This window comes from Phacochoerus africanus, chromosome 12 (assembly GCF_016906955.1).
Source record: "Phacochoerus africanus isolate WHEZ1 chromosome 12, ROS_Pafr_v1, whole genome shotgun sequence".
NCBI lineage: Eukaryota > Metazoa > Chordata > Mammalia > Artiodactyla > Suidae > Phacochoerus > Phacochoerus africanus.
Window position 1 is genome coordinate 64,911,679 of NC_062555.1, and position 18,087 is coordinate 64,929,765.

The following is an 18,087-nucleotide window of genomic DNA, read 5'->3' on the forward strand; positions in this document are numbered from 1 at the left end:
CAGGGTTTTGCACCCTCGTCCGGGGAGCCTCAGAGCCTCCATTCTCAGCAGCTCAGGGCTGCGCTGCGGGGAACACAGAGCAAATGTTCTTCCTTGGTTAACTGAGATCTTGGCAGCGGTTCCTTCCATCAACTTTGGGCGGAGGTCAAATATGCGCCGTTCTGCCCATGTGCCACAAGAGCTTCCAAAAATCAATTTCCAACAGCTACTGTCACGTTCTTCCTCGCAGCGCTGGCGCTGACCGTCCTCGGATAGACATCTTCCACCACAGCTGCTGAAGGCAACCAGACCTCGATGGCAGCGACAGTTTCCCCACCCCCAGTAATGTGCCAGGCACCTCAGATACGTCACTGAATCCTTGCCCGAGTCCCACGAGGCAGCAACTTCCATCCCCGTCTTAACTCAGCAAGAGGAAGGAACCCATCCAGATGGACACGGCTGAGTGGCGATGCTGAAGCTGCCCAGAGCCTTAGCCTCAAGACCTGGTGTTAAGAGAATCCCTCCGTGCCTGAATCCTGCTAAAATACTGGGGAAAACAGCACAAGCCCCACAGCTGATGGCTGGAGACAGAGCACGAACGTGGTCTGCCCTGGCATGAACTTGGCCTGTGGCATCCATCTGGGGGTGACCCTTGGTCCGATTCGAACCTGAAAAACCTACACCCTGTGTAATCAGCATGCTTAAACAGTCAGGCGAGATATGACAGAGAATCAGCCCAGGGAAAAGGCCACCTCCTGCACCTCAGGCCATCCGAGGGACAAAGGGACGGACCCGACATGAACTAAGGAAGGTCCTGCTGGCGTCTCTCCCGGAGCCCACGTGGCCTTGGGTTCTAGCCACAAATGCCCAGGGTGGCCCATGTCAAAAAGAAACTGGCACCAGCTGACTAGGGCCCCAGGCATCATGGTGAGCACCCAGGAGCTGTTGCTTCTTTGATTGAAGAAACGTGTCCTCCAACATCTGGGGAGGAACAGAGGCCGCTTGAGGCCCCAGGGTCCACCCGCGTGGGTGCCCGCTGGACCACTGCCTCCCTCCCTCTCCCCAGAAGGGAGAGGAGGAGGAGGGAGATTGAGGGGGATTTAAGGAGATTTGTTCGAGGAAAGGAAAGATTAAAGGGATTTATGGAGACCCAGCCAAAGAAAAACTCAACAAGTTAACCCCTCGAATCCTCCCAAGGGGACCCACGCATCTACTTGTCACGTCTAATTACTGTCCACTCGGCGGCCACGTTTGAGCCAGAAATTTCTCCTGGAGACAGAGTCCTCGTGAGGCCCTCTGGGAACAAGCTCTAAAAAAGCACCATGTCCCCAGTCCCGCTGTACGCATCCGTAAGGCCACGAGAGGTTGTTATCTTTTGTGCAACGCAGAAAAGCTTTCGGCTTTTCCTCTCCAAACACAAAACATCCTGTCAGAGAAGGAGCAAGAGTTCCCATGTTTATTATTTTTCACGGAACGTTTGGGCTTTAAATTCCCACATCCAGTGAGAGAGTTACAGGCTATGTCAGCGTGCTCTTCCTGTTGATAATTCTGGAGGCAAAACCTGGCATTTTCACAGAAAGCGAGGCAAGTGCTTCACTGCCAGCTGCTCAAATGTCCAGCCTCTCACGACCTCCCATGGCGATAGGGGAGGTGGCACTGCCAGGGCCCATTCCAGACACAAGGTCTTGGAAAGAGAGAAGCAAGCCTTAAAAATCCAAGATCTCTCACGAGAAGAACCCCCAGGCCCCAAGGATGCCAGCTTAGCCTCCGAACTGTTTGCAAGCATTTCCCAGACCATGGAGGGCCCTGCGGAGCCCACAGAGCAGGTGTTCAGAAAAATCCTTGGAAACACTGACCCACACCACCCAATCCCTCCAACCCCAAATCCTTCGAGAACCATCTCGCACCCCATGCCCGATCCACCAGCAGTCCCTACGGACTCTCCTCCCTGTGTCCAGACTCTGACCACCCCTCCCCACCTCCACAGCTGCCCCCCAGTCCCACGCCCCCCCTTCTCTCCCCCGGATGGTTTCAATGGCCTCTGAACCCACGTGTCTGTTCTCCATGCAGCCACCAGAGCCACGATGGAAACGCCCGAGTCTGCTCAGAGCCCCCCAGTTCCCCATCCCTCTCACAGCAACAGCAGAGCCTCCACCATCACGAAGCCCCTCGTGAACTCTGACCTCCCCCCCCAGCCCACCTGTCTCCCCTCAGCGCCCAATCTCCGCACCCTGATCCCTTGCTTTTAGCCACACCGGCCTCCTGGAAGCAGCTGAGCCTTAAACACACCAGGCCTGCGCCCGCCTCAGGCCCTTGGCCCTGGCTGTTCCCTCCGACTGGAACGTTCCGCCGTCAGCCCCTCCAGATTTTTTTTTTTTTTTTTTGGTACATATAATGATTTTTTTTTCCATGATAGCTGGTTTACAGTGTTCTGTCAATTTTCTACTGCACAGCAAGGTGACCCAGTTACACATACATGTAGACATTCTTTTTTCTCACATTCTCATGCTCCAGCATCAGTGCCTAGACATAGCTGCCAGTGCGACACAGCAGGAGCCTCCAGATCTTGATGCCCGCAGCAGCTCCTTGGCAAGGCCCTCCCTGGCTGCGCTGCTTGGAGCTGCCATCACCGCCCCCTCCAGAAAAAAATCCCCCCCATCTCTCTCCCTAACGTGCTCCCCAGCCTACTCTACATTTTCCCCGATTCACAGTTTTTCTTTTCTGGCTTCCTCACCAGAATGTGAGCTCCAGGAAAGCGGGCATTTGTGTCTGTTTGTTCAGTGCTGTACCCGCGCCCCCCAGCCCTCCCTCCCTGTGCCTGGAATATAGCAGGTGTTCGATAGATATTTTTAAACATACAAGAGGCTGAATTTATATCATGTCTCAAAAGGGGCGGGGGGCTGAGATGTGCAAAAGTCTGACAAATTCTGCAGCCGGGATACCCTCGGGGAGAGCTCTGGGGGCTTCCCACCTGCTTCCCTCTCGGTAACATTCTTTTAAATGCGTCCCCCAGACTCTCACACTTTGAGTTGTCCCAGAATAAATACTATTCAATCAGCCAGTCAAGCAACCTCCCCCCCCAAAAAAAAGAACATCTGAGACTGTTTCCTACCAGAGCTTTCAGATAAATCAATCCTCTGTGTCCTCAACAGGTGTATTTATGAGCAATTTCAGAACAAGGCGTATAAGTCTGATACTAGTGGGAAAAGGCAGTGTTGGCCCTACAGAAATTTCTATTTATACCCTTCCCACAGCAGCACCCAGCAGGCGCTCATTTAATGAAAAAGACAAGCTCTTGGGCTACTGACCTTAAGTGGGATAAAACTGTCCTGAGCTGTGTCACGTTGCTACCAGCACGGCCATAAAAATGTCCCTCCAAATAGGACGAAGCTGCCCTGGCTACATTCGAAAGCTCCTGAAAAATGAGAATGTATGCCTTCGTTACCCCCACGAAGCCCCAAAACCTTCGGGTTGTGGGGGCACTCGAACCTCACCCCATCTTCCCTGACGCCTTGATTTTGCAGATGAGGGGCTCAGACCAGGAGAGGGGCATGTGGACAAATGGCCAAGCAGCCTACAAGCCACATGCCCCATGGGGGGGCTGAGCCGGACCTTGAACCCAGGCCCAAGTCCTCCGTGGTGCCTCCCACAAGCAGCAGTGACTTCCGCACAGCCTGGAGGAAACGCCTGCATTCGCAGCCCTCAGAGGTGAGGATCTATGTCCTAGGAGATGCTGTTTCCTCTCCTCCAGGGGAGACAAACACGAGGGGGTCTCTCTGCATCGCACCAACCATCAAGGATGCCCTTCATGGCCTGGAAATGACAGAAGCCACTTCCCTGAGTCTGGGGTACTTGCTGGACTCCACGTCAAAGCTTTCTTCCCATCCGCAGGCTTCTCCCAATGGCCCCCCCTTCCATTTCTTGGTTCAGGAGCGCTGAGCGATGCCTACGGCAGAGATGGCCTCAACAGCCTGAGCAAACAGGCAGCAGAGTGGTTACCACTCCTGATTGCTGTCACACAGCACTGATTTGGCCTCACAACTATCTGGCGACCTGAAAACATGCTGTTGATTAATAAAGAGCAATTAAGCCTTTCCACCTTAGTCAGAGGTAAGGTCAGGTTCTGGGATTCCCTTTCGAAGGAAGCCAGGCGGAAAGGCTGCGAGTTGAGAGGCTTCTCCTGAGGCCTGACTCCGAGGTGCATCAGGTCACCCAGGCCCAAACCACACGGTGTGTCCTTCCCCCGTGCTGTCCTTGGCCCCCTCAAGCGCTTTTCCCACCCCTCCGGGCCAGCCTTCACTCCCATTTGGCCCCCACCCTGCGGCAAGGTCCCGCTGACCACACAGTCCAAAGGGCTGGACGCTCTGGTCCTGAACCACAAATGTTCTGCTCTGCACCGAAAGGTACCTGGGTCGGGGCGCTTCCTATCAGATGACAAAGTCTGGCCCAGTGAGTGCCCCTCGGGCCTTCACAACGCTTTGTTTTAAAAGCATTTTAACACTGGAAGCTGACCGGCTGGCTCCTGGCAGGGCTTTCCTGCCTTAGGATCTTAAAGGCAAATGGTAAAGGTATGACAAACAAGAATGACTGGACCTGCAGAGGGCCTTGGAAATGAATTCCAATCCGAACTCCTGATGCCACGACACCAGGTTTCATTACAAACAAGTGAACAGCCCGAACCCAATATCCACACTGACGGACCAGAGGTGACCTCTCTGTTTAGACTCGGGCCAAGGTCGCTGGACTTGGCCCAGGGTGAAAGAGGCATCCTGAACTTCAGACCACTTTCCGGACAGTCCACGAGACAAAATATGTTGATAACCCAAAAGCTTTGACCTAGTCCATGTTTCCATAACAGGTTACCCTGTAATTATGTTTCCTTTACGTTCATATTAAAATTAGCTTTCCAAATACTAAAGTCAAATTATTATTAATAAGCGCTGTTACATAAGGCACAGAGTGGCTCAACTGCACACGCATCAACACAAATTGTTCTGCTTGATTTAAATCTCGACTCCACTTACTAAGTAGCTGGTGTTTGGCAGGTCACTTAAGTTCTCTGTTGCCTCAGTTTTCCCGTCTGTCAAGTGGGGATAAGCGTAAACCCCTAACTCATCAGGTTAGCACGAGAATAAAATGAATTCATGTAAGGCATTGAGAATAATAACCGGTACTCGGTGTACTCATTTGATAAAGGCGCTACAATTACTGTTATTATTCTGCTATGGAGTGAGACATTCTGACCATTTTATTGTTCGTGTTTCACTCTTCTAGAACCCCTGTCAGCACCAAGGGAGGCCTCTTTTCAAGGAATTCTTTCCAAGACAGAAGGAGAAGTCTTTAGAACTTAACAGAGACCCCGCCCCAAGTTCACGGGGAATGCGGCCAGAGTCCAAGAGATGGTTTTGCAAGAGCTCTCGGGTCCCTGCAGCGCTATAAGGCAAGTCCTCATCCTGCCCAGAGGTGGAGCCACCCGCAGGCATTCCCCAAACAGCGCCTGCCACTGTAGAAGCCACTCAATGAAACCACAGCTCTCGGAGCTGAGCAGCCCAGCCACTGCGGAGGACAGGCTGCAGGGCTCTCCTGGGGACCAGGAGGCAGTCAGGGGAGGCAGCATCCATCTGCCTGGAGGCTGCCGGCAGAGGGACCAGCGCCAGGGGCTTGGTGGGGATGCACCAGGCAAGGCAAGCATCGTGTGACATGAGGGGGCTCCCCTCTCTCCACTCCCCTCAACGGCAACCACAGCACTGGGCTCAGGACAACCAGCAAGGACCTGCGTCTTCTTTCTCAGCAACCTGAGCATCATTACCACAAACCCAAATAAACCTCAACGGTAATTTTTTAAAGTTCTGAACTAACCTCACCCCTTACCTGGCCATGCCAAGCAGCAGCCCCAAGCCCCTCTCTATAAAGAGGCTACGTCCTTTCTGCTTTCTTCCCAACAAAGCTAGAACATCTCCACCCACAGGTGCTGTCCCTGAAGCCAGCACAACAGCTAGGAGACCCTATCTATTCTCCTCCTCGGCAAGTGTGCGTCCCCAGGATCAGAAGCATGGCGGGGAGGCCAGCTTCACAACTGGGCTCTGGGGGACCCACAGCAAACACGGCAGGGGAGGAGGGAAAACGATCAAATAGCTGCTCGGACCCAGAGGATGAGGCCGAAAACAATCTGGGTTGGAAAATGCGGTTCTGGGAAAGCAAACCAACCGCAGAGACAGGTAAAGGAGGGAGAAGGGAAGCCTGGGAGGAAGAGCACACGGATTTATCTTAGGAAACACCTCCTCTAGCTCTTCCCAGCCTCATCAACACCTCCATGAACCCCTGCAAAATGCTCCGCTCCTATAGCACATATGTGTGTGTGTGAATACATATGCTGGCAGATACTGATCACATGAGGGCAGAAAATAACTCCAAGTTCAGACTCTTCCAGCAGTGCCTGAGTCTCTTTCACTATCAGCCTCCCTACCTCTGCCGAGGCGCTCCACAACAAAACAAACAAAACCCAACTCCTGGGCAGAAAGGGAACAGCCGCTGAACCGAGCAGCACAGGCTTAGAGCCTTCCTGCCATCGACTTCTGATGATTTCTGCTTTCTGGAGGCGCAGCCACCAGCCTCAGAAGACAGACGGCCCAGGAGAGCAATCGCCAGTACGGCGACCCCCGCAGACCCTCTCTTGCGTGTGCCGCTGAGCCCCCGGTGAAAAGGACAGCCGCTCAAGTGAGGCTCTGCCCACACGTGACCCTGAAGGCTGCGAAATTTCCCCCTTCCCTAATCGCGCGGCCATCCAAAGTCTCGCCTACACCTAGTACGTGCAGATGTCAATTCTCTAAGAATGCATGAGGGGAGGACAGAAATGGGAATGCCCAGAGCCCGATTTTCTTGTGAGCACGTCTCTCGCCGACACGGTGCGCCCATGCACTCGGTGAGTAGACGCACGCAGCGGGTAAACAGAAATATCCACCATGCTCAGCCTACAGTCACGCGTGGGGAGAAGTCGAGAGGGCGGCAGTATCGGGGAAGTGGAAAGTCGCCTGCCTGAGACGGTCCCCGAAAGCCCAGAGCCTCCCCGCCCCCGCCCAGGAGCGGCACCCACCCGGGCTCGCGGGGCTTAGACCCACGCGGCGGGCACGCGTGGGGCTCCGCAGAGCCGAGAACCGGACAATGAGGACGCGGCAACCCGCCCGTTCCTGCCGCGGTGGCGGCGGCGGCGGGGGCGGTGGCAGTGGGAGCCACCTCTGCGCCCGCGGCCGCTGCCACCTCCACCCTCTTCTCCCCGGACCCCACTTACGTTCCCAGGGTCTCCTTGAACTCGAAGATTTTCTTGATGTCTTCAGCTTGCTTTTTCCAGGAGGAGCTGCTCTCGCCGTTCTCCCGAGCCATGGCAGATGAGGGCGGCGTGCGCCGAGGGCGGTGAGGCGGAGCGGCCGGGGGCGCTGGGGGCCGGGGTGTGCGCGCGAGGAGGGGGCGCCCGGGCGCGGGGGGCGGCGGCGCGGGCTCAACGCGGGCGCGGGCGGCGGCGAGCCGGTCCGGGAGGGCTGGGCTGGCGGCGTGGGGATGCTCGGCGCGGGAGCCGGAGGAGACTTTGTGCTGCGGCAGAGCTTCCTCTTCTGCAGTTTCCTCTTTCACTCTCGCCGCCGCCGCGGTCCCTCCCTGGCTCTTATTTCTGCGCGTCTCGGGCACAGACTTCCTGCCGCCGCCGCCGCTCGCCCGGCTCCTTTGCCGCTGGCTGCCAGCCTCACTTTCTGCTACTTTCTTGCCTCCCTTCTCCTCCCACCCCGCCGCCCGCCCCGCTCCCTCCCCCCTCCTCCTCCCGCGGGCTCCCCGCCCTCCCTCCCCGCGCGCCCAGACCGCCTCCCGCCTCCCCGCCTCCGACACGCTGCCGCCTTCGGGGATGTCCTGCTCCCCTGGAGCGCCGTGCGCCCGGCGCGGGGGCACCGCTGTCGTCGCCGGGCCACGCTCCCCACCGCCGCGCGCGCCCTGGAGCCCAGGAGAGGGCAGGTGCGGGGAACCCGGGCAGGTGCCGGCGCCCGGGCGCGTGCTGGAGGACCCAGCCCCTCCCGCCCCCACTCCCGGAGCTGCTTTATTAATTCTGCAAAGTCAAGTCTCGGGGGCGCGAGGGCTTTCCTCCCCGGCGGCGGGAGGGGGCGCCTCTGCGCTGCGTTCGGACGCGGCGGGGCGGGGGCGGAGTTCGAGGCGGCCCGGATGCGGGGCGCAGAGGGCGGGGGCGTCCTCCCTGGGCGTCCCCGCGCTGCGCGGGTCCCGGCGGGCGGGGGCCCGTTGTTATGGCGACGGGAGGCGGCGGCGGCGGGGATGCTGGCGGAGGTGGGCGTCGACGCGGGCCCCGAGGCGCCTGCCGGGCCCTCCGGACCCGGCGACTGGAGCTCATTCGCATTGCACCAAAATCCGCGCTCTTGCGGTCGGGGGGAGGGGGCGGCGCGGTGAGGAGGGAGCGCGGGAGCCTCGGGGCCGGGGACGCGCAGGACGTGCCAGGCGCTGCCTCGCTTTCCCTTTGGGAGCTTAACTCCCGGGCTGGAGCGGCGGGCGGGCCTGGGCGGGCCTGGACCGGCTTTCGCTCCAGCTCGGCCCCCTCTGGTCCCACCCTCTCTCCGCCGGCCGAAACTCAGAGACTTGGGGGAAAGTGAACCTCTGCCCCACACCCTCCTGGACAGAAGGGCCGCCCCTCCTAAGGCTGCCGCATTGGGTGGAGTAGGGACCCCGGTGGCACGCAGGTATCTGGAAAGAGCGTTTCCAGCAGGCTGGAGGAAACGCACCCAGAGTTCCCTCTGGCCTCCCCTCTCCGAGGAGCCCTCTGACTGCCCATCCCTCCCACGTCTGCCTGTCAGAGTCTGCTCCACGTGCAGATCCCCATTCTCTACCTGCCAGGACTACCTCTTGTTGCGAAAAATTGTAGTTCTCTTTGTATCAAGACTGTCACTCCCTAAGGGCCCCTCGGCTGAGTTGGGCCAACAGCCCTGTCTCTTGAGTAGTGACACTTGTCCCACTTTCCCAAGACTGTTCCAATTTCACTGTAAAAGGGAAAAAAAAAATTCTACTCCCCGACAAGGAAACTTACTCGGCACCTTCTTCCTCTTTCTGACAGGCTGGCTGCAGGCCGATGGCCCTCCCAGAAGCCATCTGACCCCAAGGAAGTGGAAGCATAACCTGGCCACCCGCTCCTCTACCCCTGCCGGCTGGATTCCTAAGGAACTGTTAGCTTAAGGCCCTCCAGGCTGAGCAGAGCAAATGGGGGATGTGGCTGTTAGAAACATGCACTAAACCCACAAACCCAGCTTCTAAGACAGATTACTAAGGAAGCTCTCTTAAAGCTGGGGCACATCACCGAAGATAATCAGCAGCACTTTAGTAAGAAATACATTTGAAGACCTAAAATGTTGTTTGTTGGAACCAAAGGTTAGGAGGCATGACCAAGGTCCCAGCGGACACTCTCCCATGCCCGCCATATGCATTTGCTCATCTTTTTTTCCCTCCCACCCATCCTCCCACTCCTTCTTCTTATCCAGTTCTTTCTATTTCACCCTCGTTCCTTGCCCACACATCAGCTTCCAGAGCTCATGATAGCAATTCTCAGTCTCAGATTTGTCCCTGAAACTAAAGAACTGGTGATGCGGTCTCTCTTCCTCCTATCCAAGGCACCCCGCTTTTCAGGAGCAGGAATGGCAAGGGGAAGCAGGAGAGGGTGCCGGTGGCTCTGTGGTCACGACTTTACCCACCCGCCTATAAGGTCCAGGAGCACAGGGAACATCGTGCCTCCTGCACCAACGCCAGCACCTAGCACGGTAACTGACACCTAGTAACAGATGCATGAATGGGTGTTGCCAGGAGGAAGAAATGAAATCGAATTAGGACAGTTCTTTGGTATCTGTGGTACTGTTGGAAGTGCCACGGTGAGTTTTCTTTCTCTTCCAAATTTTCCATGATGTTCCTTCAGCCTTATCAAGGTGTCCTCAGCTGGTCTAGGGCCTAGAGAAAGACTCCAAGGTTTAATGGGGAACTGAGGCGGCTAAGCTCAAAAGAATGGATCCCATGACCCCAAGAAGGAGCTGGAAATGCCAGAGACAGGTTGAGCCTGGCTTTAACGTGGTGATCCCACCCGTGCTGTAAAAGGATATCAGCATCCTGGAAATGGCAGTAGAAAGCAAAACCACCATTGCCTAAGAAGAGTTCAGCCTCAGCCTACAAATGGCTTAGTTCTGTTTGCTTGAGGATCTCTCTTGGACTTTCATTGCCTCCAGCTGCCGCGTTTCTCTAGAGGCCCAGGTGATGGCTGCCAAGCTCCTCTTCCACCTCAATTCCACTGTCAGTTATTTATTACCTATCAGTCAAAACACTCCCTTCTCTAACTGTTCCACTCCAGAAAGCCCTGCCAGATATTCTGGATTACCAAGGTTTAGGTCCCAACTCTTTGTATTTCCTTAAAGCCATTTAAGATTTTCATTCGAGGCGTTCCTGTCGTGGCTCAGCAGTTAACAAACCCAAAGAGTATCCTTGAGAATGCAGGTTCGATCCATGGCCTTGCTCAGTGAGTTAAGGATCTGGCATTGCCATGAGCTGTGCTGTGGGTCACAGACAAAGCCTGGATCTTGAGTTGCTGTGGCTGTGGTGGAGGCCGGCAGCGATAGCTCTGATTGGACCCCTAGCCTGGGAACTTCCATATGCTTCGGGTGAGGCCCTAAAAAGACAAAAAAAAAGTAAAAAGTAAAAAATAAATAAAATTTTCATTCAAGACCAAAAAGAAGGAGTTTTCTTGTGGGGCAGTGGATTGAGGATCCGGCATTGTCTCTGCAGTGGCTTAGGAAGCTGCTGTGGCACAGGTGCAATCCCTGGCCTGGGAACTTCCACATGCCATGGGTGCGGGGGGGGGGTAGGGGGCAGGGGAGAACAAAAAGAAGAGGTTCTTTAATAACTCATCATTAAAGAGTTACTAATTTTATGCCCATCAAACTCTTTTCCAACCAACCCTCCTGCCAATAGATGAAGCTGTGTGGCCCAGGCTTAGAACTAGGCAAGCGATATGGGGGAAATACATACTGTCTAAAGCAGATGCATAGATTATAATCGAAAGTTTCTAAGTTACTTCTAGTCCACCTTTAAGATCTAAAGTGATAAACCAGGAAGGCAAGCTGGGGTGATAGGACCTGAAATCCGGGAAACAGAGCAAGGCCCAAGGCTGTTGCTAAGTTTGTATTCAAGACACTTGACCTACATGAGCCTATAAAATCAGCTTGGAGGGAAAGTGAGCATAAACTTGATGGTTTTTATGATTTATAAACCAGGTTTTTTCCCACTGGATGAAAAGTTTATCCAGGATATCATTCCTCTTTGAAAACATAAGAACTCTTTGGCACAAAAAATATATTGATCAGAAATGTCTTATTATAAGGTGACCTCATTTAGATACACCCTACATAAAAAACCGGTTTACACCTCAGCAAGAAATAGTGCAGGGAAGAACACGTCACTGGTAAAATTCAAGCATCACCCTTTCCATCAAATGGATGGTTTGATAACACTCTGTTGTTTGAGGCCTCTTTTCACAAACCTTGCAGAAGCTTTGTTATTAAGTTGTGTCCATACTTCCTAGAAATAGTTTAAAGAGAGTTACTAGGCCTCATTTCCTATACAATCACACCTCAGAGATATGACGGTTTGGGTTCCAGACAATTCCATTAAAGCAAATGTCACAATAAAGTGAATCGTACACATTTTTTGGCTTCCCAGCGTATGTAAAAGTTATGTTTCCACTGTACTGTGTCTATAAAGTGTGCAATAGCATATGTCTAAAAAATGTACGGGTCTTTATTTTAAAATAATGCTGTCGGAGCAGAAATTGGCACAACATTGTAAATCCACTAGAATTTTTTTTTAAGATTTTTGTTTGTTTTTGTTTTGTTTTTGTTTTTTAGGGCTGCACTCCCAGCATATGGAGGTTCCCAGGCTAGGGGTCGAATCGGAGCTACAGCTGCCAGCCTACACCACAGCCATAGCAACGCCAGATTGAGCCGCGTCTGCGACCTACGTCACAGCTCACGGCAACGCCGGAACCTTAACCCACTGAGGGAGGCCAGGGATCGAACCCGCAACCTCATGGTTCCTAGTTGGATTCGTTTCCACTGCACCACGACGGGAACTCCTAAATCCACTATAATTTAAAAAAAAAAAGGAAAGGAAAAGGAAAAAGAATGCTGCTGGGAAAATGGCACAAATGGACTTGCTCAACACAAGGTTGCTACAAACTTCCAATTTGTAAAGAACTCAGAATCTGTGAAGCACAATAAAGTGAGACCTGCTATATCCTGATGATCAGCATAAGCTGTTGACAATGTACATGACAATGACACCTACGAAAAGAATAGCTGAATGAAAAATCACGTATGGTTATCGCCAGTGCAAAAAGCAGCCTGGTGAGGTCAAAAAAAAGGGACTCAACATTTTTGTTTCAGATCTCGATTCAAAGAGGTGAAGACAAAAAAAGCCTTCAGTCCAAAACCTAGGTGGGAAAGAACCTGAGCATGATTCAAAGAAAATTCCAGCTAGCCTAGAAAATGTCTAAGGCCCACTCCTTACCATGAACTTCTTACAAATAGCTATTCATAAAGGAACTCAGCTAGCTCATGTGAAAAATCAAGGTAGAACCAGTATAAAATCTTTACAAAATTCCTGCAGTTAAAAAGGAGAGAGGGAGTTCCTGCTGTGGCTCAGTGGTAACAAACTGGACGAGTATCCATGAGGATGCAAGTTTGATCCCTGGCCTAACTCAGTGGGTTAAGGATCCAGCATTGCCATGAGCTGTGGTGTAGGTTGCAGATGTGGCTCAGATCCCATGGTTGCTGCGGCTGTGGTGTAGGCCGGCAGCTGCAGCTCAAATTCACCTCCTAGACTGGGAACTTCCATATGCTGCAGGTGCAGCCCTAAAATGATAAAAGAAAAAGAGAGAGATCTCAGACTTCAGGCAGTATTACAAAGCCACAGTCATCAAGACAGTGTGGTACTGGTACTGAAACAGACACATAGACCAATAGAACAGAATAGAGAACCAGAAATAAACCCAGACATCTCTGGTCAATTAATCTTCAACAAAGGAGGAAAGAATATAAAATGGGGAAAAGACAGGCTTTTCAGCAAGTGGTGCTGGGAAACCTGGAAACAGCCACATGTAAATCAATGAAACTGGAATACACCCTCACACCATGTACAAAAATAAACTCAAAATGGCTTAAAGACTTAGATGTAAGACAAGACACCATCAAACTCCTAGAAAAGAACATAGGGAAAACATTCTCTGACAGCAACCTTACAAATGTTTTCTTAGGTCAATCTCCCAAGGCAACAGAAATAAAAGCAAAAATAAACCAATGGGACCTAATCACAGTGACAAGATTTTGCACAGCAAAGGAAACCATAAAAAAATAAAAAATAATAAAAATTAAAAAAAAAAAAAAGACAACCTACCGAATAGGAGAAAAAAGTTTCAAATGATGGAACTGACAAGATCTTAATCTCTAAAATATACAAACAGTTTACACAGTTCGACAGCAAAAAAACCCAACAACCCAATTGAAAAAATGGGCAAAAGACCCAAACAGATATTTCTCCAGAGAAGATATACAGAGGGCCAACAGGCACAAGAAAAAATGCTCCCCATCACTAATTATTAAAGAAATGCAAATCAAAACTGCTATGAGGTACCACCTCACACAATGGCATCATTAACAAGTTAACAAATAACAAAGGCTGGAGAGGGTGTGGAGAAAAGGGAACCCTCCTGCACTTTTGGGGGGAATGTAAATTGGTACAACCACTATGGAAAACAGTATGGAGGTACCTTGGAAAACTAAATATAGAACTACCACTTGACCCAGCAATCCCACCCATGGGCATATAGCCGGACAAAACTTTCCTTGAAAAAGATACATGCACCCATATGTTCATTGCAACACTATTCACAATAGCCAAGACATGGAAACAACCTAAATGTCCACTGATAGATGAATGGATTAAGAAGATGTGGTTCATATATAGAATGGAATACTACTTAGCCACAAAAAAGAAAAAAATAATGTCATTTGCAGCAACGTGGATGGAACTAGAGACTCTCATACTAAGTGAAAGTAAGTCAGAAAGAGAAAGACAAATACCATATATCACATATCTGGAATCTAATATATGGCACAAATGAAACTTTCCATAGAAAAGAAACACATAGACTTGGAGAACAGACTTGTGTTTGCCAATGGGGAGGAGGAGGGAGTGGGATGGACGGGGAGTCTGGGGTTAATAGATCCAAACTATTGCATTTGGAATGGATAAGCAATGAGACCCTGCTGTATAGCACAGGGAACTCTATCTAGTCCCTGTAACAGAACATGATGGAGGATAATGTGAGAAAAAGAATGTATATGTGTGTGGCTGGGGCACTTTGCTGTACAGCAGAAAATTGACAGAACACTGTAAACCAACTCTAATGCAAAAAATAAAAATCAATATTAAAAAAAAGAAAGAAAAAGAGAGTGAATGAAGGAATAGGAAGAACAACGGAAGTGAAGATTCAACACGAGAACAAAAATTGCTATAGAAAAGATAACATTTGTGTTCAACCATATCAAAATTCACTTTTAAAAATTGTACAATACAAGAATTTGTTACTGTTCCCTAGTAACTGACCATTTCCTCCAGCTGCCATGTTTCTCTGGAGGCACAGGTGACAGCTGCCAAGCTCTTCTTGCACCTCCACTCCATTGTCAATTATCTATTACCTATCGGTCAAAAGCTATCTGTTCCCTAACAATCTGCCCCACTTCAGAAAGCTCTGCCAGATATTCTAGATTACTGAGGTTTATATTTTCTTAAAGCCCTTAACATTTTCATTCGAGGACAAAAAAAAAGGCGTTCTCTTATGGCACAGTGGGTGGAGGATCTAGTGTTGTCACTGCAGTGGCTTGGGCACTGCTTATAACGTCCCTAAAGAAATTAATTGTGAGGTCCAAATTTCATAATAGCTGACCATTAACTGAGGTCATATTACACATCAGGCCCTTTTCTAAGTGCTTTACCATATTTATTCATTAATCCTCCCATCAATTCTATGAGATTAGGTAGCATGGCTATTCCTATGTTAAAGTGGAGAAGGCCAAGGTTTGGAAAGGTTAAGACACACTCCAGGGCACGCAACATGAGTGAGTAAAACCCAAGCAGTCTGGCTCCAGAGCCCTGCCCTTAACTGTTGCACTGTAACCCCTCCATCAAAGTGTTACTCAAAAAAAAAAAAAAAAAGGCATCAAACACTGAGAGGCTGTTACCGACAAAGGAGGAATGAATGTTGAGCCACCAAACATGACAGCTGTCCCATGACAGGTAAAAATCATCTTTTTAGGAGTTCCTATTGTGGCTCAGCAGGTTAAGAACCTGACATAGTGTTCATGAGGATGTGGGTTCGATCCCTGGCCTCGCTCAGCAGGTGAAGGATCCAGCATGGCCACAAGCTGTGGTGGCGGTCCCAGATGGGGCTCAGCTCTGGGGTTGCCATGGCAGTGGTTCAGGCTGGCAGCTGCAGTTCCAATTTGCCCCCTAGCCTGGGAACTTCCATATGCCACAGTTGTGACTATAAAAAGAAATAAATAAATAAGTAATATTTTTTGGAGTTCCCTAGTGGCCTAGAGGTTAAGTATTCAGCTTTGTCATTGCCACTTCGATCCCTGGCCCAGGAAGTTCCTCGTGCCATGAGCATAGCCAAAAATAAATTAAAAAAAAATTTTTTTGGCATATGTATACTGACGTGTATGGAAGAATTGGCCAACGGGGACCTGCTATATAGCACAGAGAATGTACCCAATATTCTGTGATCATCTATGTGGGAAAAACAATCCGAAAGAGAGCGGATGTGTGTACATGTGTATGTGCGGTAGAAATTATCACAACCTTGTAAATCAATTGTACTTCAGTAAAACTTAAAAAAAATAAAAAGTCATGAATTTAAAATATAATAATAAATAAAATAAAATAAAAACCATCTTTTTTAAAAAGAGAAAGGGGAGACTGATAGTTGTTCAAAACAAAAATAGGATAATCAAATGACTTCTAAATCCACAAATATATCTATCTTTGTGTTTTTACCTTCATTTTTTTCTTTTTTGGTCTTCTTGTCTTTTTAGGGCTACACATGAGGCATATGGGGGTTCCAAGGCTCGGGGTCAAATCAGAACTGTAGCCAACAGCCTATGCCACAGCCACAGCGCTGCTGGATCTAAGCCGAGTCTGCGACCTACACCACAGCTCATGGCAACGCCAGATCCTTAACCCACTGAGCGAGGCTAGGGATCGAACCCAAGACCTCATGGATGCTAGTTGGCTTCACTAACAAATGAACCATGATAGGAACTCCTATTCTTTTTTCATTTTTAAGGGAATACACACCCTTGGATCTTCACCCAATGGCCATAACCTTTATCTTCTTACCTTAGACCTGAAACAGGGGTAGGACTGTTCTCAACATCCTCCCAGACCTGGGTCTTCCTTCTTCTACAACTAACATTGAAACAGTCTTAGCAGCGCATGTTAGAATTAAGAGTCTATCTTTAACTCAATGAAGTGCATTTGGCAATATACGCAGGAGCATTTACAAAACTGAGGACACCAAAAACAGTAAATATGCTTCCTCTTACATGTGGAACCAGGCCTAAACAAAAATGGTACCTCCCCTGATTTTCTACCCACAGGATCTTCAACAGACATTGAAATAGAATCTCATCAATTTATAAACTTAATGGTCATTGGATGATGCACATAAATGCATTTATAAAATTTGAGGGCATTGAGTCAATAACTATGATGTTTGATATAAGCAAAGCCACGACCAACCACAATGGCCTCAAAAATGACCCATAAAGGTTGATTTTCTCCCAAACTTTAAGTCTTTTAAAAAACCTTTTCCTGTAAAGATGCGTAACTATCAAAAGATGGGAGCCTAATTGTAAGATGTTCTTTCTTCCTTTTTTAGTCATTCGAACCACAAACATTTTTGAAATTGATCCACAAACATTTTTGAAATATGACAGTCAAATAATGTGGAAGAAGGAGAGAAATCAATCTCAGGAAATGTTTTCCAACAGTTGGCAAATTCACCAGTTCTGGCGTATCTGGGGGCATTGGGACAGTGAATTGTGACACCAGTGGGCTGACCTGCACAATGTGCGTCAACCATTCTGAGTGCCTTCATTTCTCTGAGACATTTGTTGAGCTCGTACTTTGAAACAGGCACTTTGGGCAGAAAAGCAGTCAAAGCACGGTGCCTGCCCTCGAGACGTTGCAAGTCCAAGAGACGAAGACAGACATGGAAACAGGCAGCAAGAATAAAATGCAGAGTTCCCGTCGTGGCGCAGTGGTTAACGAATCCGACTAGGAACCAGGAGGTGGCGGGTTCGGTCCCTGCCCTTGCTCAGTGGGTTAACGATCCGGCGTTGCCGTGAGCTGTGGTGTAGGTTGCAGATGCGGCTTGGATCCCGCGTTGCTGTGGCTCTGGCGTAGGCCGGTGGCTACAGCTCCGATTCTGGCTACAGCTCCGATTCGACCCCTAGCCTGGGAACCTCCATATGCCGCGGGAGCGGCCCAAGAAATAGCAACAACAACCACAACAACAATAACAACAACAAAAGACAAAAAAAAAAAAAGAATAAAATGCGATGGAGGCTGTCATGGAGGTTTGCACAGAGAGTGATGGGGAAGCGCAGGATAGAAAGGATCCACCTTCCCAGAAGCTTCGTAGAAAGGAAGCCTTTTGAACAGAGTCTGGAAGGATCAGTAGGAATTAGCCAAGGAGAGAAGGGAGGGTGCGTGCAGATTTTAAGCAGAAGCAAAAGCACGTGTGAATGAACAACAAAAAAGGGACATCCATCGGAATGGCCTCGTGACAACCCCCAAATCTTAGCCATTCATAGGAAGAGGTTGGTTCCTCACATTTATCCTCAACAGATTGGGGACCTGCTGGCCAAGGATCCGCCATCTTGAACTTTGCTGGTCCCTGTGGTGGAGGGCAGTCCAGCCAGGTTTGCCCCCGTGCTTGAGTGATCACTCTGTCCTGTCAGGGACACACAT

At 50.3% G+C, this 18,087-nt stretch overlaps 1 protein-coding gene across 2 annotated transcripts in view; it reads right to left on the minus strand.

Moving 5' to 3' along the window:
* CAMK1D (calcium/calmodulin dependent protein kinase ID) overlaps positions 1-7,747 on the minus strand; it is a 441,976-nt gene extending 434,229 nt beyond the window's left edge. For both annotated transcript variants that reach the window (XM_047754537.1, XM_047754538.1), the window contains exon 1: positions 7,268-7,747. In XM_047754537.1, the coding sequence (XP_047610493.1) occupies positions 7,268-7,359 (92 nt within the window). In that variant the 5' untranslated portion in view covers positions 7,360-7,747. The remainder of the gene's footprint in view (positions 1-7,267) is intronic.
* Positions 7,748-18,087: the final 10,340 nt, after the last annotated feature.